Source organism: Vanessa cardui, chromosome 4, assembly GCF_905220365.1.
Source record: "Vanessa cardui chromosome 4, ilVanCard2.1, whole genome shotgun sequence".
NCBI classification, from domain to species: domain Eukaryota; kingdom Metazoa; phylum Arthropoda; class Insecta; order Lepidoptera; family Nymphalidae; genus Vanessa; species Vanessa cardui.
This window is the reverse complement of record NC_061126.1, coordinates 8,940,197-8,966,931: the sequence shown is the minus strand read 5'-3', so window position 1 is coordinate 8,966,931 and position 26,735 is coordinate 8,940,197. Positions and strand designations below refer to the sequence as shown.

The 26,735-nt window shown below is 32.2% G+C and overlaps 2 protein-coding genes across 2 annotated transcripts; both read left to right on the top strand.

Moving 5' to 3' along the window:
• Positions 1-6,251: 6,251 nt before the first annotated feature.
• Positions 6,252-8,379, top strand: LOC124544443. The gene is made up of 7 exons (XM_047123003.1): positions 6,252-6,524; positions 6,613-6,809; positions 6,892-7,040; positions 7,122-7,267; positions 7,351-7,604; positions 7,740-7,892; positions 8,011-8,379. The coding sequence occupies exons 1-7, from the start codon at positions 6,329-6,331 to the stop codon at positions 8,260-8,262; spliced, it is 1,347 nt and encodes a 448-aa protein (XP_046978959.1). The 5' UTR covers positions 6,252-6,328; the 3' UTR covers positions 8,263-8,379.
• A 13,870-nt stretch (positions 8,380-22,249) lies between these two features.
• On the top strand, positions 22,250-24,872 carry LOC124544445. Its single transcript, XM_047123004.1, has 7 exons — positions 22,250-22,496; positions 22,661-22,857; positions 22,937-23,085; positions 23,251-23,396; positions 23,480-23,733; positions 24,027-24,179; positions 24,280-24,872. Exons 1-7 carry the CDS (start codon positions 22,310-22,312, stop codon positions 24,529-24,531), a joined length of 1,338 nt encoding a protein of 445 aa, XP_046978960.1. The 5' UTR covers positions 22,250-22,309; the 3' UTR covers positions 24,532-24,872.
• Positions 24,873-26,735: the final 1,863 nt, after the last annotated feature.

Below are 26,735 nucleotides of genomic sequence, written 5' to 3'. Positions count from 1 at the left end.
TCACATTTTACTGCCCAACTATAGTTTTATTAAAAAATAAATGCAGCTTATCTATTATAATAAAATAAGTAATGGATATTATGAATCGATTTAGATAAAAATGTGTTATTTTTTTTATTTACCTACAAGTAAATCGCGAAATCTGCGCTTTGCGGAACGATTTCTCCTTAGAAACTCCTTAGTTTAGGCTTTTCTCAATATGCGTTTCTATGTAAAATGTTTACTTAAAATTAGATAAGTTAATTTTTTTATTACTTCTTAATACATGCTCAATCCCAGAAACATTTAAACTAGATTTATCTATACAAATTCATAACTCAAACCCAAACTAAATAGTCTGATGAATAGTTAAGACTCGTAAATAAAAAATAATTCATAACCTTTATTTTCTTATTGCTTTGACAGATTTATAGATTTACACTATCTTCAAAATGTAATCTACATAGAACTTGGACCAACTCAATCAAAGAATGGTACATGAAATTAATTTATCAACATGTCAGGTAAACGATGACGAAGGTAAAAAGCAATCTTTTATTCAGCAAACCTTTATCCAAGTTTTGTTGCTGAAACAAGTTAATCTCGGTATAGACAATGTGGGGCGGTATAGCCTTGTTTAGCTAATGGAGCCTGACCTTCGCCCTAAAATATTAGCGTTACATCGTCCCGTGGAATTCTACAATAGGTATCTCTGCAAAATATTTCCATCCCTACCCCAAAGTTTCTCACGCGATATAATGGGAAAGTAAAAACCCGGTATAATAAAAGCTCATTGTGGTGACAAAGTATTTACGAATGTTTTGAATTTTACAGATTACAATAGAAGAGTTATTTGCAATATTTATAATTTATACATAGCTGTATTCATAACGTATTATATATAAAAAAAAAAATTCGACAACCATCTAAATCATTTGTTATAAATTGAAATATATAATCAATATCGAGTCGCTATCTGTTATTTTATGAAACTATTATAGATACTAATAGATTTAATAGTGTTAGCGCTTTCACGAATACCAGCTATCTTACGTTGTGTGATATCAGTTATCATAACACTTATCTTGCTAGCTTCCCAAACTATAAACATTATACTTGTTTACCAATACCCTGAAACAGTGACCTCTCATTATGTAAAGGTTTAATATATGTAGATACGAGTGTACAATGGCAAAAAACTGTTTTCAATTGTAAAGTACAGAATGTTAAAAGAAGAATAAATATATTAATAAAGAAAATAAAAAAAAAAACGTTATAATTAAAATCAAACGAACTGTAGTTATAGTTTTCTTCTATCATTTATAGTTTTATTTTTTATGTAATAGGTAGGTGGGCAGAAAAATGCAAAACCAATGCGCCACCAACCTTAAGAACTAATATGTATATGATATGATATGTCCCTTGTATACCAAACTGCAGTTAAACTGGCTCACTCGTTCTCCAAGCTAAATCACAGAGTTTTGTTGTTTTGCGGTAAAAAATATTTAAAAAGTAGGTGGAACCTACCTAGGCGAGCTTACACAAGGCCCTAAGACAAAGTAAAAAGTTTTCGCAGCAATCGCAAGGAAAGCTTACAAATAGACAATTTTGTCTTTTAATGCGAGGGATAACCAAGAAATTTCGAAAACATAACATAAAAATTGACATTATAAGTAAACGGGTTGTTATCCACGCGAGGGAATTTTTCAGCTGCGGAAATATTTACGGTCAAATTTCTAAATCTAAACGTTTTGTATTATACACTAAATAAATGAAATGTATTCACCTATATTATGAATGAAAAATATATTATTTTAGTCAACTTAATATTTTTTAAATAAAATATTTTTATGATAATTTACTTTTTACTTGAGACACCTTGATACACCTTGTATTTCGTTGATCAAACTGATTAGAAAAAAATTATGAATAACTTAATATCAATTAGATAAATATGATATCAATACTAACTTTATGTAAAGAATTTTTACAGATAGAAGGTGCATTGTATTTATTGTTGATGGTCAATATATCAATACTCAATATTCAGTGGATGTCGTCTAACTGACAAAATGAAAGAAAATGCAACTAGGATTCTAACTGCCGTTATAAGTAAATTAATTGTAAACTTTGTTTATTTATTCATTTGCTCCTTTTAATTTAAAACGTACTTACGTTACATAGATTTTCGGACGCTTAATCATACTACCTTTTTAATTTTTTTAAATCAATCAAAATAGCTAGAATGATAATATCTTATCAACTGAAGTGATATTATGTCTTTTATGTCAGACAATTCAATCATTTAAAACATTAATGATTGTGGCAAAGAGCAATTATAATATTTTATTAATCTTTATTATCAATAATTACGTGGGTAGAGCATGTACCGGGGGAGTGTTTATCTGAAATCAAATTATTATCAATATTGATGGGCACGCTCATGACGACATTCCCTGCTTAGAAATCTCAATAATCCCAAGATTAATAAAATGTAATACGAGTCAAGATTAAAAGCCTGTCAAGTTTAAACAAAAGAAAAGAACATTGAACTTATTGACTACCTGTTTTTGATCATTTGTTTACGTTAATAATACATCAAAGTTTATTTATTTTTTCTTTATTGCACCAACACTAAAAACTAAATTTTCACCAAGCTTTGAAGTCCAAATCATGAGGCAACCTGCATACGCCATAAGAAATTCCTCATACTCACGACCTTCACTATAATACGGCGCCCCTCTGAAAAAATCAACATCTTCATTAGTATTCGTAAGGTACGACGATGATTTAAGGCAAACGTTTATTTCTTCAGCAACAGTTGACCTTGGAATAAATTGGCAGTATTTGATTAAAATCGCTGGACAAAATCATTGCATCTAAAACATTTCGTGTCTTGTCGTGTGTACTTTAACTAAATCTAATTCTTGGTCCTGTTCCGAAATGGGATTAAAAATATCCTTTATTCTTTTTCTGGTTTTAAGATACTCCCCACCAATTTTCGGCGAAATTGGTTTAGTCGTTCTTGAGTTATAAGTAGTGTGAATAACTTTACTTTCTTTTAAATATATATAGATGTTTAGCGTTTCTTTAGTTGGATAAAAATTCAAATTATGATTTGGTGATAACGATTTTCATATTTTGGTGGAATTCATATTGTATTAAAAGTGTCACTCGCGCTTAAAATATATTGAAACATATATATATATGTTAAACATCTATACCCGCCCGCTTCGCTGGGTCGCAGAAAAATAAATTTTTAACATCACAACACCCATAAACTTATACGATATTATTTAGGTACGATGAAATTTTTAATTAAATTTCTATAGTCTAAAAGTTTACATCAAACCAACACGTCCTCTTTTACCCGGTTCTATCGAATATCGTTATATGTTATTACATTTATAACCTTGTCAATATTTGCGAACGTACGTCAAAGCATCCTGAGCATATTCGTACATATGTCTTGGACTTCCACTGTACGAAGATCCTTGTCCAATATCAGCAGCTACTTTATCATTCGATATTGTATCTCGTAAATAAATGTACTCTTTGGTTCAGAGTTTTGATTGGTTGTATCGAATGTAGTTTAATCGTTCGTTCTCGACCATAGCGTACATGTCAACAATGAATTGTTAAAACAGTTGGCGACACTTCAGAATATGGTTAGATTGATTATCTCTAATCATTATACGATACGCAAAAAATCCATACAACTAACTCATCGATGCCACAGAGCCTGTCTTGAGAATATTTTGAAACAGTCCGAGATGATATCCATCTTCTGCTCGCATTAACATAATTGGATAATCGTAATAATTGTCATACGATTGATGTGTTTCAGCGACACCTTGATTGTTTTTGTGTCGCTTAGTGATAACAATACCTCGTTTTGTAATTTCTGTACCGACAAATACAGCTGTGACTGCAGGAGCTACGGCAGCATTAAAATGCCTTCCATGCTCTGCATTCAATGGCGTTCTATCTGCATTGATAATGACTTTGAATCATTTGTTGTTTCACCTTCTAGAGAAGTTTTAAAATCTTTAACTAAACATTTATTTTCATAAAGAATACCTAATCCTAAATTTAGCGATGATTTCTCGATTAGTTGTAGTATTGAACATGAATCGAAGATCAATCTTTTTCTACCTTGTCCATGGAATAAATGTCCAGAAACTGTAGATTTTATTTAGATACTGGATGAAGAGAACCAATCATATGATGGCGATCAAGTTTGTTGCTTCAAATTATGTCATTTCAAAACAAGAATTGTAATTTCTAATATATTAAAGGAAATATTCAGACTCCTCAGTAGTTGCCGTAACGTAGATAAGAAGAGGTTCTGGTGGTTCAACCAGTTGTGGTAAATACATTTTGCCAGTGGAGTAGCACTATACCAGCAGTTTATTTTAAACATCATAGCGTGATAATATGTCCATACTATGTTCATTGAACCAATGATCACATCGGAATTTATTGAGATTGGTTCTAGTTCTTGACTTAGTCTACTATTTAATCGTTGATCATCCAGTCGTTCGGCTCGCTCGTCAAGTTTTTCAGTATCTCTTGATGAAGATGCTTGTTCGAAAATCTGGATTGACTTGATCATTACGTTGACTAACAGTTTTGGCAACTCTCAAAGTAGAAATTCGGATTCTATTTGTTTCTAAACGTATTTCTTGTTGGTGTGTTTATTCCGTAGCTCTTTTGGATGACGTATATATTATTATTGATGTTCCGATCTTTTGTTTCTTCAATGGTATGGTGGTTTCTATTTATATAAATTATTTGATTCAATGATGATCAATGATTTTCATGTATATTTCATATTTTATATTTATCGGTTGATCGGCATAGAAATGCATCGTGATACTCGTAAGGGCCATCTGTTGGTTAATTTTAATGATACAGATGAAATAATCACTTTCTCCGTGAAAAAATACTTGTACGTACTCATTTTCATGAGAATCAGTTGAACGGTGTAGATATTTTTATATGGCAGCGCTACCTGGTGGCGAGTTACATCAATGGGGATAGCATAATCTCTTTATTCATTTAATCATAATGATCGATCAAATAGTTTCTGAGTTTATCGATGACACACATACAAACACATCCACTTTTGTATATAGATAGCCTATCATTTGCGGCAAGCACATGTTTTTCCTGTATACCAATTTTTATAAAGATTAGTGCATATGTTCTCGAGTCAGACAGACAAAAATGTGAAAAATGGTAAAAATTATGTCAGTCAATCATAAAAAGAATACTTATACTAATAAATTAATACTAATTTGGGACGATTGAGAGTATTATAAAAGCAGGAATAGACAAATATAATCAGAAAGCTTCGAACTACTAAGCTATTGGGAGTGACTCGTGTTATTGTGAGTAAAACATAAAAGGTAGACAAAGGCTGTCCTGGCATATTTTTTATATAATTTTCAGGAGAATATTTCCGTAATACACAATTTTCTATGTAGCCTTAACCATTAAGGTTGTACACTCGAAGAAAACTTAAAATTTGGAGTAATTTTTCCCGTTTTCCCAACATTTCCCTTCACTGCTCTGCTCCTTTTGACTGTAGCGTGATGAAAAGTATACTTTAACCAGCTCAGGAGTATGAAAAATAATTATACCAAGTTTCATTAAAATCTGTCGATTACTTATTGTTTCTATAACATCCGTTATTGTCTGTCTGTCATTCTATCCGTATGGTTATACGGACAGACAGACAAAAAATTTACTGATTGCATTTTTGCGATCAGTATCGACCCCTTTTCAATCTCTGATAGTTAATTTGGAAAAATATTTCATGTACAGAATTGACCTCCCTACAGATTTATTATAAGTATAGATGGTTATCTTTATAAGAAATTTGGCTGAAAACGATGGGTGATGGAATGATCGAAACTAAAAAAAATCATGAAATAAATATATATAAATATATTAGAAAATAAAATTCATTTATTTATATATAAATTACCTATATATAATGTAAGTAAGTTTAAGATCAATTTTGTCGATCTCTTAAACATAAAGTAATTATCTGTTAATATTTATGCATTTATAATGTTAATATTTATGCATCTGAAAAATAATTTATAAATTATACACATTTTGAAATTAAAAGCCTGACTTTTTATCTTAATGAAATTAAAATATTTTATTTAAAAATTAATCGTCTTTATCGGGTGTCCGATGACATCTATTTTTTTTATGTTTTGGAAAGATATGGATATCGTATAAATATCACATGAAAAGATGATGTCAGTGACACTGTTCCACATAAGTTGCCGACGGGCCTTTGTTTTTGGTCGTCGCAACGGACAACTGTACAACGATGTTTCGTTTGATCCTTGCGATCACATCGGTCACCTTAGCCGTGAGCGCCATTCCAGCCACGCTACCACACCCTTCGGAATTAGCCTTTAAATTAGGTGAAGAAGAGTTTGAAGACTACCTGGATAAGTGGCTTGAGATTGAACAACAGAAATGGGCTAATGTTTCAATATCAGCAACTGCTTCATCACGCAATGGTAAATAAATGCCAAATAACTAGGATTTTGTAAAGATATTAAAAAAATCTAATTTGATTTGATCCATTATTTATTGTCTAATTTATAGCATGCACTTTGCGGGTTAACGGCGACTTTGGACAGCCCCAACCAGTCTACATCCATAGATCTAGAAATACTTTTCTGACACCAAATGGAAACAGTGGTCAAGTGCGCCTCAATGCTAATGAAGAAGTCATCGTATCGTGTCCAGGACCGAGCCGGCTTATTCGTCACCCCAATATTATTTCCAATGTTCAAACTGCTGTAAGATACTTTTTTCTAAGCATGAGTTATGTGTACTTTAAAGTGATGAGAATTATGATATAATAACTATCTTTTTAATCAGACTGCCAGATGCGTTAGCAATAATCTCGTATCCGGCGCGGGATGGTTAAATGGGAATCGGGCCTTCGGACAATTGACGTGTTCAAATCATCCTTTCTATGAAGCCCAGCAAACGAACCAAAGATGTTTCAATAACAACGTTGTCATTAGGTATAGATTTTTAATATATTACAGTACTTTTAATACAGATAGAAAATTGTGTATATTGTATATGATTTAAATGACTTGCAGGACAGGATTTATTGTTAACAATGTCTTTCACACTGTATACTGGTCTTGCTTCGACCGAAACCGAATGGAAGTTTTGTACGTTTGGTATAACCAAAACCCCACTCATGGTGTTCACCAAACCGGTGTTGACAGACCAACATGGCTCCGTAAGTAACAGACATTAAGACATTTTATTAAAACCTTACATATATTATGGTATAGATTATTACAATTGCTGATTGTTTTTCAGCTGGTGCATTCTTCCCCGGTGTTAACATAAACACTGTCTACACACAAAATAACCAAAGAAATGTCATTGGTAGATTGGTAGGAACCAATATGGTTGGCCGATACATCACTAACACTCAGTTCTTAGCCCGTGGTCACCTCACTGCTAAAAGTGACCACGTTTTTGCTTCTGCACAGAGGTCTACGTTCTTCTTTATTAACGCTGCACCACAATGGCAACCATTCAACGCTGGTAACTGGAACAACCTTGAGCAGGTATTATTGTGTGGATTTTTATTATAATATTAGTAACAATTTGATTGCTAAATTTTTGACCTGGCTATCAGTAATAGTCACGTAAGGAAAAAACGATAGTATAAAAAAATATTAAGGTTTTTTCGATATTCATAGAATCTTCGGAGAAGAATTGCCGCAGCTGGATACAATACTGTCATCTATACTGGAACCTTCGGTGTGACACAACTCCGTGATGGTAATGGACGCTTTGTAAATATTTTCTTGGAGACTAACAATCGAGTACCAGTACCTCAATACTTCTACAAGGTATATATTATTCCATTTTTTTTTCAATCATGTTCAAATTCAATTGCTATTTTTATTATTGAGTGATTACAATTTGCTGTAAACATAAATAAAATGAAAAAAAACTTCTTTATTTCAGGTCGTTTATGATGCATCGAGACGCCGTGGTACCGCCTTCGTTAGTATCAATAACCCTTACTATTCTCTTGCCGAGGCTAGAGGATTACAATTCTGCACGGATAGATGTCGTAATAATGCGGCTTTCAACTGGATCAACTGGCGGCCCGATCGCGTGGACATCGGCTACAGTTTCTGCTGCACGATCGCTGACTTCAGACGTCGTATTGCCCACATTCCAAACTTCGACGCATCTAACGGTCTCCTCTCTTAAATACTAACAGAAAACATATAACTAAAAATACATATGGTTACTATTTACCAATGGAAAAGTATAAATTCTAGTCTACAAATCACTTTTTAAGAAAATCAATTATATTTCTTATCAAATTAATATTTTTACTTTATGTTCATTTTTGTGTTTGTGATTTCCTTATCATGTAATTATAAATTAAAGCGGAAATTAAGACCTTACAACTTTATCAAAAACATTCGTTGTACATGGGATGACTGATTATTGGATTATGTATTAACTTAGTCTTTGGATTTATCAATTAAATAATTATTTTTGAGATAAGTTAATCGTCGAAATATACTTGTAAAATTAATTCGTAGCTGCCTCAAACTGATCCGAATCACCGTTAATATTATATCTGCATTAAATTCCTTGTTCAGTTTTGTCTAGGACATGTCATGACCGTTGTGTAAACCATGACGTGAAATAAAGTCACTTAGCAAGTCTATTATATCTGTCTTGGTGTGGTGGCTTGCTTATAAGGTTGCTAGTGTTAACACTCTAGTGCATTAGAGTGAAATTGATCTGATAGTTCTGCACCTGAATAATCTTAAATGTTGCCATCCTATTCGATTATGAGAGTGCGGGTATAGAAAGCTCATCTGCGGAATACGCACACTACAATAAACTCTATACAGTGCTATTCTTCGATAAGATTTGCCGCAGCGATATATGAATATCAGAAAATCATATAACCTTCATATAACCTAACGGATTTCGGCCTTTGAACCTCAAATCCAAGTATGAGCGAGTTCATATTAATGCTATCATAGTCATGACAATTAGTCTAATGTAATGAATTATTTTGAGTAGCTTTACTGCAGACGTGTATTTTATTTCTTCGGATGTTTGTGAAAAAAAACAATTAAAATTAATAAAACGACCGTTTCCTGTTTATGTCGATGGTATTTCTTTCCAACTCGATAGTAAATGTTTGACCACAAATGCCTGAGTGTAAAGCGTCTATACTGAATAAAGAATTTGTCATTTACTAAATAAATGTTTATCTTGTATTACTCACTTAATTATAGGCCGATGACTTCAGATGCTAGAGCTACGAGAGCACTTCGAGCTCCTTATCCCCTGAATAAAACTGGTAAAGGATCCCAGACTACTGCCTAATGTGAGGGGACCGAGGAAACCGTCTCTGTCAACAATGGCCGTCTAAACGATGCACGTTTGGTACAATGAGCAAGCATTCTTTAAGACTGTCCGACGCTAGCTGCTAGAGAACTAAGAGCAAAGAAGGGCGACATAGTGGGAGGATATCACACGAAATGAAGTGGGAACTGTCTTAACGCGATTTTGGTGGATATGGATGCGATAATCTATCAGCAGACTTACATCCTGCGTCCGATTTGCTAAAGCGCCTCTCCCAATGAGCTCGAAGCATTGAAGAGACACTAGAAACAAGAAGGATTACTGTGAGACTCTAGCGTTGCGCGACGGCCTCCGCGTGAAAGAGTAAACGTACATACGCGTCGTAGAAACTACCTTGCTGGCCTTTGTAGCCTTGGTAAATCAAAAACGACAAGTCACCTCCGACTTACGCAGTTTATAAACGATAATGGTTGTTTTCAAAAATATGTGTGTAATGATATCGGTGACGTCATGGCCGCAGGGGGGGGGGGTGTCTTGGGGGTTCAAAGCCCCCTGAAATTTTTCGCTTAGTTAAAGAAAGTCGCGGGTATCGTACTATCAAAAAAGTTTTTCATTAATTAAACAAACAAAACGTAATTAATTATTTATATGTTCAAAAAATTAGGCCGTCTAGATACTACAATAAATCTAAACAAAATGAATTATTTCACGTAAGGACTAAAGGCAATAATAATACAGTTATTTGATTAAGATACTAACTTTTAACGTCATTATGTCATGTTAGTAATTTTAATATATAAAAGATAATAAGCCTTTTATAAAGCGCCAATACATTTTGGAATGTATAAGACAGATTGTAAAATTTCTGATACGTTCTATATATATATATACATTATAGAAAAAATATGTATATAACGTTAGAAACCGTATCGTCGGCGCTCTTTGCCGAATAGTTGCCGACTACGAAAGCAGTCTCTCCTGAGAGACTGTTTTGGTGGATGCACCAATGCAGTCTACCAGGAGGGCAATCCCTATCCCAAAAAAGGGCAACCGCTAATCAACAACAACAGCCTGTAAATTTCCCACTGCTGCGCTAAGGCCTTCGTTTCCTTTGTGGAGAAGGTTCGGAACATTCCACCACGCTGTTCCAATGCGAGTTGGTGTTTTCACAATTGGTGAAATCACAAATTAGCCACATGCTGGTTTTTTAACTATATTTTCCGTCGACGTCGAGCACGAGATGAATATATATATATATATACTAGCGGCCGCCCGCGGCTTCGCCCGCGTATTTTTCGTTTTGTCAGAGAAAATGGTAATGTGAATAATTTGTCCCGTTTTTGCAACACTCCTCACTGACAGCGTAATGTTGTATAGCCCAAAGCTTTCCTCTATAAATGGACTATCCAATTTTTTTTAATCAGATCAGTAGTTACTGAGATTAGCGCGATTAAACAAACGAACAAACAAACTCTTCCGCTTTATAATTTACCTGAAACTACGCTGTAACTGTAACGTGACTGTATGTACGAAGTCACGGGCAGAAGCTATTCTGCCCGTGACTTCGTCCGCGGAAAATTTATTGTTTTAACATAAGACTACACTCGATTGATATTACTGTATTTAATTTTATGAGTATAATATTTTTTTGAATCAGATCAGTAACTTCTAAGATTACCGAAGTTCTCTTTTCTGCTCAAGGTAATTTAACCCTTAAGTCGCCTTTTACTTATTTTATTTATTTATTTAAGTTAGGTATCTATTTAATTTAAAGCTTCTCTATATACAATGTTTAAGGTTGTTTTATTTTCCGGTAACAGAATAATCTGCTTTTCGGATGATCCCACTCTTGATAGACCAACAAATAGTTGCCAATGGGAAAAATGGATGTATTTCTGGCCAGCTCCTGGGCCGATGAGAATGGTCGCCACAATTAAGTTGTCTTTTAAATCTTTTATTAGTAGTCTCTTGCGTAGGGCGTACTCGAGCGGCTTTTGTCAGTGATGTCTGCTGGGACAGTTGGGATTTCCTTTTAGGCATGCTCTCAACAAACTACGCACAGACTTGAAAATAATTATGAACAAAGGGAGAGCGACTCGAACACCGTCCGCCTTTACAAAACAAAACAATCGTAATATCGAATAACTCGTATCGATTATTACGATAGAAATAACTAAGAAACTACGAACATACAAAACAAACATACAACGAAATTACGATATTTTCGATCATGAGGTATCTATCAACAACAACAACCATACGAACGAAACAACCGAAACCAATAAGCAACTGACATGTAATATTTAGAACTCCAACTAACGACAACGTGGGCATAAAAATTCGAGAGGGTATCAATCCACGTAAAGTCTTAACAACGCGATTCAGAAAAATGACGTAGAACGCCATCTATGGGCAAATAGGTTATGATAGGGGACATTTTGCGTTTTAGTAATTATATATTATCTCTGAAACTGTATGACCAATTGATATACTGTAAATGGCAAATCTTATCTGTATGATGTTCTTGTGATACTGAAATAATTTAATGTCACAAGAATTAATATTTTTTGCTCTAATAATCAACTAAACGTAAGTATGGCGAAAAAAAATTGTATTAATGCAATAAAATAAGTATAAAAGGTAAAATATAAAAGATACAGATATGCTATCGGGGACTTTTTTGTAGAAATAATTAAGATGAACCAGGTAGCCATATATTGTTTTTAATTTTAAGTAACTGTTTAGGCAGCGCACGCAAATAATTCTGTTTTATGAGGTATTTTTTTCCATCTTGCTAGACAAAAGTTGTGATAGCTCGGTTAATATACATGTTATAGAAACAATTTAGAGCCAATAGCACTCAGGAATAATGAAGCTTTCTACTAGTTAAAAAATTTTTAGAATTCGATTGAGAGTTCTAGAGATTCCACAAGGCTCTATCACCCACTCTGTTTCTTCTGCATTCACTGCTATGCAGACGACAGTACCGTAGGTACCTCATACACTGACAGGGTTAATATTTCTCGGGAAAACGTCTGAGAAAACCGGAGCAAACTTGTGTCTGAAATTGTCTTCATCAACATATTTTATGGCGGGGAAATAGATCGGCGCCCTGCCCTCACCGGCTCACTTTGTAGCTACGGACCCTCCGGCTAAACTTAGTCCACTTCAAGCCCAAAAAGACGGAACTTTGCGCGTTAAACGCTAAAACATTACCATTATTTATATCTCCACGATTTCAGAACATTTCGATAGCCGCCACATAGTAGTATCGCCGCTAGTATCAGAATACATGGCGTGGATATTTCGAGCCTTCTTCATTTCCGCGGTCAATTGGAACACAAAACCAAATTGGCATCAAAAAAGCTCGGTCTGTTACCTCTTGGCGGGTGCTCCTTAGTACCAGCGCCTTCCATTTGACCGTCCGCAAATCCACAACAGTGCTATTTTTAAGACATTTTCTATCTCGCATAACCACTCTGTGGAACCAGCTTTCACCGGCAGTTTTCCGAACTGATACGACTTCGGAATCATAGAAAATCCTTAAAGGCCGGCAACGCACCTATAAGCTTCCCGTTTGTCCACCATTTGTCCACTATAACAATGAATGAGTCGTCGGTGGTATTTAAAAAAAAATGCATAAATTATATTTAATTTTAATACATCTATGCTTATTTTAAAATAAACCTGTTGCTTTTTATTCTGGAGCTCGAACGATAAACTCGCGCTTCCAAACGGAAACTCCACCAAGCCACCACGAATGGAGGTCAGCACAGAGTAGCCGTGGATGCATTATATAGACGGGATTCCTCAGCCTATACTCCACCGTACCCAACACAGCCATCGCAGTAGTTCCAGTAGATAATAATCCCACGTATAAAGTTTTTACTGTAACTGTACTGTAGTGAGAATGGTAACATCAAATACCATACTCGGCAATTAATCAAACAAAACGTTATATTTCCTAAATTCCGATTAGCGCTATAAGTCTAAATCCATAGACATAGAATCTTCAATGTCTATGGATTTAGACTTGCTTTCACACGACACAGATATAACGACACACTTGACCATTTATATAGACCATAACTTCCTATATTAGATTTAAAAAAATGTTTAAACGACTTTTTTGTTACGTTTGTAATATTTTATTTGTTATTTCATCATCCACAATATAATTATTGTGGATGAACGTCTAGCGCGGTATTTACATCGCCGGAGGCTTATTACCTGGGAATTTAACTGCCAAGAATTAATTTGCTTGAGACCTTTTGCATTATATTTTATACAACCATATAGGTACTTGTTTACCATAAAGTGCTTTTATTTTTCCATATTAAAAGAGTATAACTTTATATCATCATTTAAGTGTATGTACATGATTCCGAATACTGTAAAATTTTGTACTTACAACCTTTTTGAAGAAATTTGATAATGGTGGTCCACCAAATACAAAAAGTGAATCTTACCTGAAGTTCATGAAATTGCATAATGACGAAAGTCTGTATCTAAGTCTGGAAGAGAGTTTACGCAGTGGTTTTGGTTTGCGCAAGACCGTTTTAATTACCATAATATATTCATCATATATTTTCAACAGTAATATTTAATACTGTTATGTTCCGTTTTAAGGCGACTGAGTCAAGTGACAAGCACAAGGGACATAATATTTTTCTCTGAAGGTTAGTGGGGTATTGGTGATATTTAGGATGATTAATACTTCTTAATGTAACAATTAAAAACATTGTATCCAAGTATTTATCAGGAGCCCATCACACGTTTTTTGCTAACAGCAATTAATACTAAAAAAATACTTATAATGTAAATACATAAAAAAAAATTAAAAATCGATAAATAAAATAACTCACTACAAACTTAAAACACACCAAATATTTATAGTACTGTTAATAGTCTAAGCAACAAATAATAGCTATTTTTATTTTTATTAAAAAAAACATTGCAAAATGTGAGCAGTGGTGACCACTTACCATACTCTTCTACGTTTGGCGCCAAAATGATGAAACTTTATTTAAAAGTTTTTTTTAATGTCAAAACATACACATTAGTTATTTTAGAATTGGAGTTGGTCGATAGCAATTTATTTTGTTTCTTTTTTAATTATTTTTATTATACTCTAACCGGCCAGTAATATTTTTGCGCTCTCTAAAATTAATTCTTATTAAATTGTAACAATTCAGCAAATTGCAATCAAGAATCACATCTACGGCTGGAACTCGTCAAAATGATATCTATTGATTTTTAATTTGCAAATATCGTTCCATAATCATTTGGACAATAATCGCCTTACATTATCAACATAACTATAAAATAATGTCGCTTACTGCTGTCTGTCCTTATGTATGCTTAGATCTTTAAAATTACACTATGGATTTAGATGATTTAATAAAGTACCTATAGAAGAATGTTCACCAAGATCTTAGAAAATTATAAATATTAGACATCGCAACAGAAATTCATTTCATTCATCAAATTGATCATTGAAAAGGCTTTTAAAACCTGCTAGCTTCAGTAACTTCACCTGCGTTTACTACAGTTTGCCATATTCTATTAATATTTTAATCGAGATTTCACCTAACAAGATTTTGAAGTGGAATTTTATATTATACTAATATTTTATATACTAATTTTAAAGGTTTGTAAATATTTGTAATTAGAAAAGTATTCTTAAAAGTGTCCTCTTATGTTCGCTAAAGGTACGAGGATAAAAAAGTACAATATTTTGAAACGATAGACGAAGTTATATATCATGCTTCGTTTACTGTATTCGAAAACATCTCTTATGGAGTAAACTATTGGTTATTAATAGGCTATTTGACTGGTTTTTAAAATCCATTTTACATTATTTAGTAAAGGTTAAGGAACCCAGTTAAAGTTATTTTTTTTATTTCTAGTACATATTTGCCGAAAAATATCATATTAAAAATTCCATATTTAAATAACGCGCGAAAACGCTACATGGACAATATGGCGCTGCAATGGGGTCTGTGACGTCACTTTGCTGTATTTTAATCTGTGGTACATATAGTAGAAAAGCAAGGTTTACAAGAAAGTGACTTCATCATAAGCCCGGCCAGGAGCGTTTTGTGTCACGTGACAAACGTTTGAAAAAATGCCTTTTGCTTGGTGGTAGGGCTTTGTGCAAGCCCGTCTGGGTAGGTACCACCCACTCATCAGTTTTTCTAGCGCCAAATAACAGTACTCAGTATTGTTGTGTTCCGGTCTGAAGGGTGAGTGAGCTTAGTTCCCAAGGTTGGTGGCACATTGACGATGTAAGGAATAGTTAATATCTCTTCCAGCGTCATTGTCTATGGGCGATGGTGACCACTTACCATCAGGTGGCCCATATGCTCGCCCGCCAACCAATACCATAAAATAAATAAAAAATAAAATATGCCTTTTTATTTATTGATTTTTGAATAAATTAAGTATTATTTTCAAGTTTCGATAGTAAATAACCATTTTCAAACCCATTCATTTTTCGCATTATCAAATAGCCTATTGAGGTGTTTAACTCTTGACAAGAAAAATTTACACAGAGGAAGTCGTAATAAAATATGATGAATATATGCTACATTTTAGAATATTTTTTTTGTCAAATAAAGAGTATTTAAATGATACGTAATTGTACATCTACATACATTAAACTACGCATGCAAAATGAAACACATTATAATATATAAATGGTGGCAAAGTTCAAACCGAAATTTCAAATTAAAATTACCAGAGCTCTCCCAGTAGTCAAAATTCGAACATTAATATTAAATGAAAATTTGAAGTATAATTTATATAAGATGAATGTACATTTTACGTGTATATTTTTTAAATTAATTATAGAAAATCGATTAAAAAAAAAGAATATACTGAACAATTTAATTACATATTAACTTTAATCTTTAAATTGGTTGTCCACCAAAAAATCATTTCAATGAAAAGAATTAAATTGAAACATAATTCTCTAAAGAAAATATACCGTATAAAACGTTTGACGTGAAACTTTAAATGATTTATAAATGAGATGCAAAACGAAATAAAGTTATGAAGAACTTCAATAAAAAGTAAAAATTAAATTTCGCAAAACTTAATTTGCTTCAAAACAGCTTATTACAATACTTTTGTAAAAGATAACTTGCAGAAAATTTTAAACATATACATACCTACTCGTGTTATAATACCTATAGCATGAAACTAAATAATGTCAAGATTCGTTGAACACACTTTCATCATAAATAATGCCTCACAATTTTGTTAATAACTAATAAAACTGCTCACGGAGAACTTTATGCAACAAGTTTTGCTTATATTAAAGGTCATAAATTATAATATACACTTAAGAAACGAGCTGATTACCGCGGCTTCTCCCTCACACATTTTAGTTCTTTGAAGAAAATTTGTAAAATTTATTTGCGAAATTTAGCACAAAGCTTAAAACAATTAAATATATTAGACATTAAATCTCTGAAATAATTGTGCTTTCGTATGTCAGGGTTCGCAGTATCTGTTATCACCTGGTAATGTTTGTGGAAACAGCTACATTATGTAATTGTAGTTAGTAAATATAGCCTATAATTACACTGCCTAACTCAATTCAAAAACTGAAGCACGACAATAACTAGTATTGCTGCTTATTGGAAGAATATCTGTTGAGTGGATTGTAATTACACAGACAGGCTTGCACAAAGCCTCAGCATCAGGTAACGACCTATGCATACAGTTCTGATGTTGTTGCCAGGTCTCTACAGTGCATTACGGATATTTGAAGACTATAAAGTCTTTATATTTTTTTAGTTTTTTCAATAATTAATAAATATTCTGTTACTGTGATGTATGGAAGTCAAAACAACATTTTAAACACCTCAGTAATACACATTTGATATAATTATATAATACAATTATATTTCTTTTACTACACAATTTTCACACATTTAATAAAATATAAATACAAAGGGAAATTGCGACTGGGTCATTCTATTATATAATTAATCTAGCTTTAGTAAATATTTAATAGAGTAATTACTGAGTTTCTGGTCTCATTTTCTCGGTAAAATCAACATTCTGAAGAGGCAAAAAAGCTTGCAAGAGTCTATTTAAGTAATAAACTAGTATTATTCAGATTTTGATAGTCAACATGAAAAGCAAAAATTAGCTTACATATAATTTGTATTAAGCTCCGTATTACTTATGCTACAAAATCTCGCTAAACCTAATCAGTACTATTATTAAAAATACGATAGTAACTCTATGTTTCGTAGACATAGGCTCTAGCTATATTTAAATAAATAGAAAACAGAATCTTTGAATAGACACTCGTTTTTCTTTGTACAAAAAGCTAAACATTTTTAGCGATTCGGCCAATATCACTTTGTTAAATTGAATTACTTTGTTGAATTTTTATAACAGAGTGTTTTAAAACATATTATTTTAAAGTTAATTTTTAAATGTGTTTTTACTGCATGAAAACCATTTTATGTTTACTTAATGTGTACGTTAGTTTTATTTTTATTATAAAATTGATTATTGAACATACTTTTTTAAATTATGTACACCTCACTCAAACATAACACAATACACCATCTCGATAAAATGTTTCGTTTGTTAAAATTTTTTAGGGCGATACTTTATCAAAAATATGAAAAATATTTAATTAAACATTCCTACATTCTGAAATAACAAATTAATAGATTATTTTTTTCGATCTCGTGCAATAAACAATGATAAACAATAATACAATTAATATAACCTACTCGTTAATGCTCACCTACTTTGTTCATAATTTATTTTATGGCCTGTTTCTAATTAAGATTGTCCTGGCGAAGTAAAGCGACAGTTCATTTGGCTTTGTTCGCAGGCTGTCTTGGTACGCTTTAATTATTTATTGGTCTGCGGTAAAAGAAAAATGTATGTAATTAATGTATTTAGTTTAGTTTTAACAAAAAGATTTCAGTGCGTGCAATACTAAAGCCTAATGTAATTTACAGGCAGTTACAGTTTGTTAGTCATTTAAAACTAGTAACGAGTGAATCCAATGTAATAAGGAATTTGGATTATATTTGAGCTGTCGTAGAGGTATCCTGTACCACGAATGTTTGACAAGACGCACATTATGAATCGAATATTAGAATGATTTTGATTTAAGCAGTGGAAATTTTGATAAAAGAAAATCTAAATTTTTAATGGTTTCACTGAAACATTTGTTAATTAAATCATATACCATATAATAATTAATTATAACTACAAAACAAAATTATATATTTATTATTAATTCTAGCTGAAGACAGTTCATCATTAATCTTACCTCAAGAATTGTCTACTATATCAAAGAGTTTTAGAATTCAGCCCCAATGGGGTTAAATAGGTAGGGGAGAGAGAAGTTAAGAAGTAATATAAGGAAGTGAAATATCTAATTATTTATATTGTATTTATATTATGTGTTTCACGTTTCATACGCATCAATGTTCAACACGCTATTGAAAAAAACATTTTAACCTACTTTGGTTTAACTTTTTATACAAATTTAAATTGAAATCTATAGTTTGGTAGTATATCCATAATCCATATGTTTGTATACCGGAAAAGCTAATTAAATTAAAAAAAACGCAAAATATAACAAATTTTTTAATTTGGTTTATTAAAAAAATACTTATTACGATAGAAAAAGTTATGATATTTTTTTTATTAGTGGTTTCGAAATTTTAATTTTGCTTAAAATAAAAATGGTTGTAGGTGCATACTTCTTTTTCAGTCCATCAGTGTGTAATAAAAGTATTATTAAATAAAATATTTTTTTACACAAGATCACTTTTTTATTATTTAAAATTTGAACCGTACATATGACTTGGTATGATGTCAATAATGCTGTTTCACAATTTCCATCTACGGGGCTAAAAAGGAATGAATCCTTTACTAATGAAGAATTATTGAAGAAAGAATGAAAAAGTTTTTGCACTATTATGCTTTGAAAAGCCTATTTTATTTTACTATTAAGAAAAACCATGGCGGCCTACCATTTTCCAAAACACTTTCTTAACTCCTTTGACAAGAAAGAACATGAGATCAGTTCCACACATCAGTTGCGCGTCTGTGCACAAAGCAGAACGGGTGATCCAGAGAGACTGATAAATAAATAATTTTGAAGTTTCTAAACATCTTTCTTTTCTGATGTATAACATATTCTGATATAAATCAGAATATGTTTATAAGCGTCACAATAAACAGACAAAAAAAAAAAAAACAAAACAAAAGAAATATCTAACTTTTTACTTCTACTGTCTTTGAATTAAAAAAAATGAAAATCAAAGTCCAAATATGTTAAAAGTTTATTATTGATATTTATTTAATTTATTCTCCTATATTAACACGTATACTTAAAAAATAATAAAGTAAAATATTTCATTGACCTTCGGGGTTTTTACACGATAGACAGTTATCACGGCACTACATCACAATCGATAGCTCTATATCTTCACGATGGGCTACTGTGAGCTTGTTTCGTCGCTTGTTTCACAATTAACATTTATAAAATTTAAAATATAACCTTTGTAGGACTGTATTATTGATTCATAAGACTTTTAATATTCCATTGATAGAAAAGAAACATTATGAAAGGGGAAATAACAGTTATATTTTTCCCATGTGTCCCCCCATCTACCTATGCCATAAAAAATGCATTTCGCCTTCCCGTAGAATCTTAATAGAAGTGTCTTGAAAGTAAGTTTATCACTTCGTCCGCCTCTTCGTACTTTGCCTATATTTTTACATAAAAAATGTAAATAAATAAGTTCGATATATGTATGTAGGTACTAGCAGTGCCAGCGACTTCGTGTGCGTTTGAATTTAACAAAACAATTCAATTCGCTAATTTTATTTTAACCTATTAATTCTATATTAGGCAGCTTTTGTTATATTAAGCCGTATTTGTAGTGGCACCATTTACAGAACAGTATTTGGAGATTGCAGTGTGACTCGCGACGAAGTAGTCTAAGTTACTCCTTATTATATCAGTTATCTGCCAATGAGTTCTGATAAAATCGGTCTATATTAAATATTACAGTGCATGATTTGGTTAACATTACAAATAGACACTCCAATTTTATAATATGTATAGATAATTTATAAATATATATAAACTAATTAGCAAGAAACTTTGATAACGGATTAGCACGTCAATATTTATTTGTCATGTGTAATCGATTGAGATATCATTCAGATATAACAGTATAATTGGAATTTACATTTGAAGATTTGATATAAGAAATAATCTTTTCTTAATTGCTATATAGATAATATATTTAATTATTTATAATGTAATTATAAGTTATACTTTTCTGATTTCTAATATTATTATTATTAGACTTTGAAAAAAAAAAACTTGCGTTGCGTCTACAATTCATCGTTTGTTTGTGTTATTTCAAAAACAGGCTCTTATTTGTTTGTAGACCATGCTGATCCCTTCATAATTACGATTTAATTCTATAACAATTCAAAGAAAGATGTAGTCACAATAGTATTTACAATGCTCCACTGCCACCCTGCTCTCCAATTTAGGATAAGGTTGGAAGCTCTATTGCGGATTGGTGGATAAACATGTGATAGGCAATCAGTTCAACACCCGTAGGTTTTCTCAAGATTGTTTCCTTCAACCGCGGTTTTCTAACCGAGTACATTTAATTTATTATGTTTAATTTAAAAAAAAATCGATATATTTCTAATAATATAAAATAAGATAAAAATCAATAGCTTTATCAATATTGCTGTATGTTCATTGATTACTTGCTCATGATTGTTTGATTAATACCTTAAGATACTAAAAAAAATTAAATACATATGTACTTATTGTGTTCCGAAAATTTTGTATACCGTTGTAAAAATGGCTGGTACAATTTCAATACAACCCGAATTAGAAAAAAAAGATGCAGACTTATTTCAGCTTAACGACAAGTTTTTGAACAATTTCAGGAAACAACGACGGACTACTACTATGTGATTATTGATGACTAATCACGTAGTGCTCCACTCAACACCCGTTTACACGAATTTCTATATTAACTTATATAAAAAGTACTAAGTCACTTTATCATATTCGCAGATATTTTATTAGAGACTGATGAAACGCATTTTATTAAAAAGGAATATTTTAAAAATTCCAAAGATATATAAATTTAAATTATCAATGCACAGCCAATAAGACAAAGATGGACTTTCTATTAAAGAAAACTTAAAACGTTTCTCAAATCAAACCTCAACTACATTCTTTCACAATGTATTTTTAGGTAATAGAATTGTAATAGGTATATGTACTCATTATGTAAACATTGTATTAATTACAGAGCGGCATAGTCAGAATGTAATGACTAAGCTCTTAAAATAAAGATTTAAAAAAAAAACTTTCTATTATATTTCAAGGAGAACTTTCCATTTTTAACTTTATTCAAGACCCCATTTAAAATGCCGTTCTTTTTGATACACAAATATATTTTAATACAAAATTTACGTTATCGTGTTCTATAAGCGTGTCTATATTTAGGCTATAAACAAACTCTTATATGTATAGTTGCACTCTAAAGGAAGCAGCGTGATGTTTGCGGTGAAATTTTCAACTTTCCACGGAAACCTCGATTATTTAAATACATATTAGCTCTCATATTAATTTACCGTTGAAAACACGAAATTCAATTCAACTAAGTAGTTTCCAAAACAAATGCTCAAAGCTTTATCATAATTAACTACCGTGATGTTATAATTAAAATAATCTCTTTATCGTCTCAAATCTCGAGATTTTTTTTTCTATTTGCTAAAAAAAGATATGGATATCGTATAAATATCATATGAAAAGGTGTGTCAGTGACACTGTTCCACATAAGTTGCCGACGGGCCCTTGTATTTGGTCGTCGCAACGGACAACTATACAACGATGTTTCGCCTGATCCTTGCGATCGCATCAGTCACCTTAGCCGTGAGCGCCATTCCAGGCAGGCTACCAAATCCTGCGCTTTTAGCTCACAAATTAGGCGAAGAAGAGTTTGAGGACTATCTCGATAAATGGCTTGAGATTGAACAACGCCAGTGGGCGAATATATCTTCAACGGCTACACGCAGTGGTAAGTAGTATTATTTATATATTTAAATGTTGCATTATTAACATTTTAGCTTTATTTGCAAATATAATAGATATTAGAGACTGTTGTGAAGATAGTTTACTTTAATATTAAAAACATTAAAATTCTCACGGTGTTTTAAAAAAAAAATCCTGTTTTGTTTATAGGATGCACTTTTCGAGTCAATGGAGATCTCGGACAGCCCCAACCAGTCTATATCCATAGATCAAGCAATAATTTTCTGACACCAAATGGAAACAGTGGTCAAATCCGTCTCAATGCTAATGAAGAAATCATCGTATCGTGTCCAGGACCGAACCGGCTTATTCGTCATCCCAACATTATTTCGAATGTTCAAACCGCTGTAAGAATTTTTTTTCTAAGCATGAGTTATGTGATTAAAGTGATGATAATTATGATATAATAACTTTCTTTTTAATCAGACTGCCAGATGCGTTAGCAATAATCTCGTATCCGGCGCGGGATGGTTAAATGGGAATCGGGCCTTCGGACAACTGACGTGCTCAAGCCATCCTTTCTATGAAGCCCATCAGACGAACGAAAGATGTTTCAATAACAACATAGTAATTAGGTATTCGTATTTATTTTTTAACGAGATAATTTTTTTAATTTTTTTTTCAATAGAATGACGGGCAAATGTGCCACCTGATTTTAATTAGTTACCACTGCTTGTAAACATTTGTATCCTATCACTAATTTGAGTATTTTTTTTTTATTTTATATAAACTTCTTGCAGGGCTGGATTCATTGTTAACAATGTCTTTTACACTGTATATTGGTCCTGCTATGATCAAAACCGAATGGAAGTTTTGTACGTTTGGTATAACCAAAACCCCACTCATGCTGTTCACCAAACCGGTGTTGATAGACCAAGCTGGCTTGGTAAGTTAGAAATGTATAAGCACTGTACAAAAATGTTTATAGTCATTCTATGAATCATAATAACTGTTATTTTTTTATTTAAGCCGGCACATTCTTCCCTGGGGTAGATATAAATAACATCTACACGCAAAATAACCAAAGAAATATCATTGGGAGATTGGTAGGAACCAATATGGTTGACCGATACATCACTAACACTCAGTTCTTAGCCCGTGGTCACCTCACTGCTAAAAGTGATCATGTATTTGCGTCTGCACAACGATCTACTTTCTTCTTTATTAACGCTGCACCACAATGGCAACCATTCAATGCTGGTAACTGGAACAATCTGGAGCAGGTATTCTAATTATTTTGATTCAAACTTAGAGATACATATCATTTTAATTTTTTAAATGGGAAAGCTTAATTACCATTATTATACAATATATGGATCCGTAGGATTTCCATATTTGGTAATCACGTCAATAGTAAAGTAAAATAAAGTGTAGATACTCAATAAGTTATGGCAAAGCAAAGGCAACAAGAGTTCGATATTATATTTTGTTAATGATAATTTAATAAACTATAATTAAGGTTGATTGTTATTGAATATTAACTTTAAACTAATCATTTTATATTGGAAATTCCTAGAACCTTCGTTCACGAATTGGTGCAGCTGGGTACAATACTGTAATCTACACTGGTACGTTCGGTGTGACACAACTTCGGGACGCCAATGGTCGTTTTGTAAACATTTTCTTGGAGCCCAATAATCGAGTACCAGTACCTCAATACTTCTATAAGGCAAGTATTATAATTTCAATCATACTTGAATTTATTATTATGGACTCACACTATACTAGTTTAATTATAGTTCGTACTAAATACAATCTTCATATTACAGGTCGTCTACGACGCATCGAGACGCCGTGGTACCGCCTTCGTTAGTATCAATAACCCTTACTATTCTCTTGCTGAGGCTAGAGGGTTACAATTCTGTACGGACAGATGTCGCAATAACGCTGCTTTCAACTGGATCAACTGGCAGCCTGATCGCGTGGACATCGGCTACAGTTTCTGCTGCACGATCGCTGACTTTAGAAGTCGTGTTGGTCACATTCCAAACTTCGACGCATCTAATGGTCTCCTTTCTTAAACAGAAACGGAAATGACATGATACCGAAAATATAATCCAGTGCATAGTATTCTTTTAAGAAAATCGAAATTAGATATTTCTATCAATTAATTATTATTTATATTTAAAGTATACTTTTCTTCCTTCCAACAGCTTTCATGTCATTTTATTATGAATTGGAGCAGAAATCAAACAAACTTATAGCAATTAGATTCATTGTACGTGAAACTGATAGCTGGATTACATACCGCCTGTATCTTTGTAAATAAAATGCATCTTTTTTGTATTTAATTAAGAAGGTACAAAAGTGTAAATGAGCGACAGTGTATAAAAATAAAGTTAAATATAAATATATAAACTAAGCTACATTACTTTTATTCAACTTTATTTTGATAGTTTAACTTGAATATTAAGTAAACTAAATTACAATTGTTAAAGGCACATTGTTTTGTTTATAGTAAATATGTGTAGTCTAAAACTTAGATCTTAATCGTGAGTAAGATATAAGGTATCCCTCTGATGAAATTCTGAAAATGAAATTTGATTACTGGAGTTTAAACACTGATTTTCCGATAAATCAACAACTGTTTGAACTTGCTTGGTTTGCTGCTAGAAAAGTGATAGAATATTTTTATTTCTACTATGTTTTAAGTTATTTATTTATTAACACTTTTCCAGAGAAAACGATACGGTACTTTATAAGAGAGAATTGAAAGCATTTTTACGTTCAATTGATGTCCGATCTTCTGTAGTACAATTAACAAGTCATTTGACCCAAAGGCCAAAGGCTGAACAAGAGTCATATTACAGTACCTAGGTATTTGCACAGTCTATCAAATACTCTCAAATGCCAACTCCCCAAATATTTGTCGACTTTAGGAAACTAATATTTTTTAATAAATATAGACAAACTCTATAAAATCTAGTTTAATTAATCTGAATCGGGTGCTTATATAGTGTAATTACGTTATGAATTAAATTTGATTCAATGGAAGAGCAGAATAAGTCGCCGAAATAATAACATTTAAAAAAACACAATACGTAAGTATATAAATACTATAATTATAGTTTCTTAGTCTGGGGAACTGAGAATACTTCGAACTATTAACATTTCAACCTATAAAGGAACCTCTCATAATACTTGAAACATTGATTGGTAACCTAGGTACATCTTTATTTTATTCACATAAAAAACTTCACTTCCTATAAAACTATTCTACAAAAAAAAAAATTTTTTTTTTTTTATTTTAGGTATATTTTCTTCTCAAATACGTTTCCGATAACTGAATTTATCAATTTACATTTTTAATGTACATCGATAACACTAAACTTAATTTAATAACATAGATACGAACAATGGGAAGACCATTATTAATCATCTATTATAAATCGCATACGCTTTGTCGTTTTTAAAATTAACAAAAAAATGCATTCATTTCGATTTTTATTTTTCAAATTTTTCACCAAAGCGTCAGTGGAAAGATGTCAGGGCACATAAAGACCAAAGTGAATAATGACTACTGAATACAAGTGTATCATATTTTTGGCGTTCAAGTGTTTGAAAAATTTCAGATATACTATTTTCTTCAATGTCTGAAGAGAAGGGCTATGAGGTTCTTTCTCTTTTACCCTCTTTTAGATGCGACTTATGCCATTGCGGCGCAATATGCCATTCTCAATCGGTAAAGCAGATTATCGCTTATACTGAGCTCACGAAAATAGATCTTAAGGTGACGAATCTTTTCTTACCCCCACTGTACATTACATGAGGCATACATTTCTCTTTACTATCTATTGAAATATAATATGTTAGCGGTTTGTCCTTGTTAAATTTTATAGCATCTGCCGCTGTCAGGAATGACAAAACAAGATAAGAGTGTTCGCGAATAATCTCCAACAGGAAATACAATTTGGCACCACGTATCACACATGTCAGTAAGTTCTGCGCTGTGTATGTAGGATTCTCCTTAGGGGTTGTCCATTAATCATGTGAGGCTTTAAAAGGGGGGGGAGGGGTTTGATAAAAATCACGAAAATAACACAAGGGGGAGGGGGGGGGTGTAGTAAGATATCTAGTGTATTTATTTTTTCGTCTAACACGCGATTTTTAAACAAATATTAAGCGGCACGTTTTTCCTAAGATTACACTCTTCGTTTATTATTATTGTTTAACAATGCAATGTTTAACAATGCCATAATATGGCAATAAAAAAAAACTTGCAACC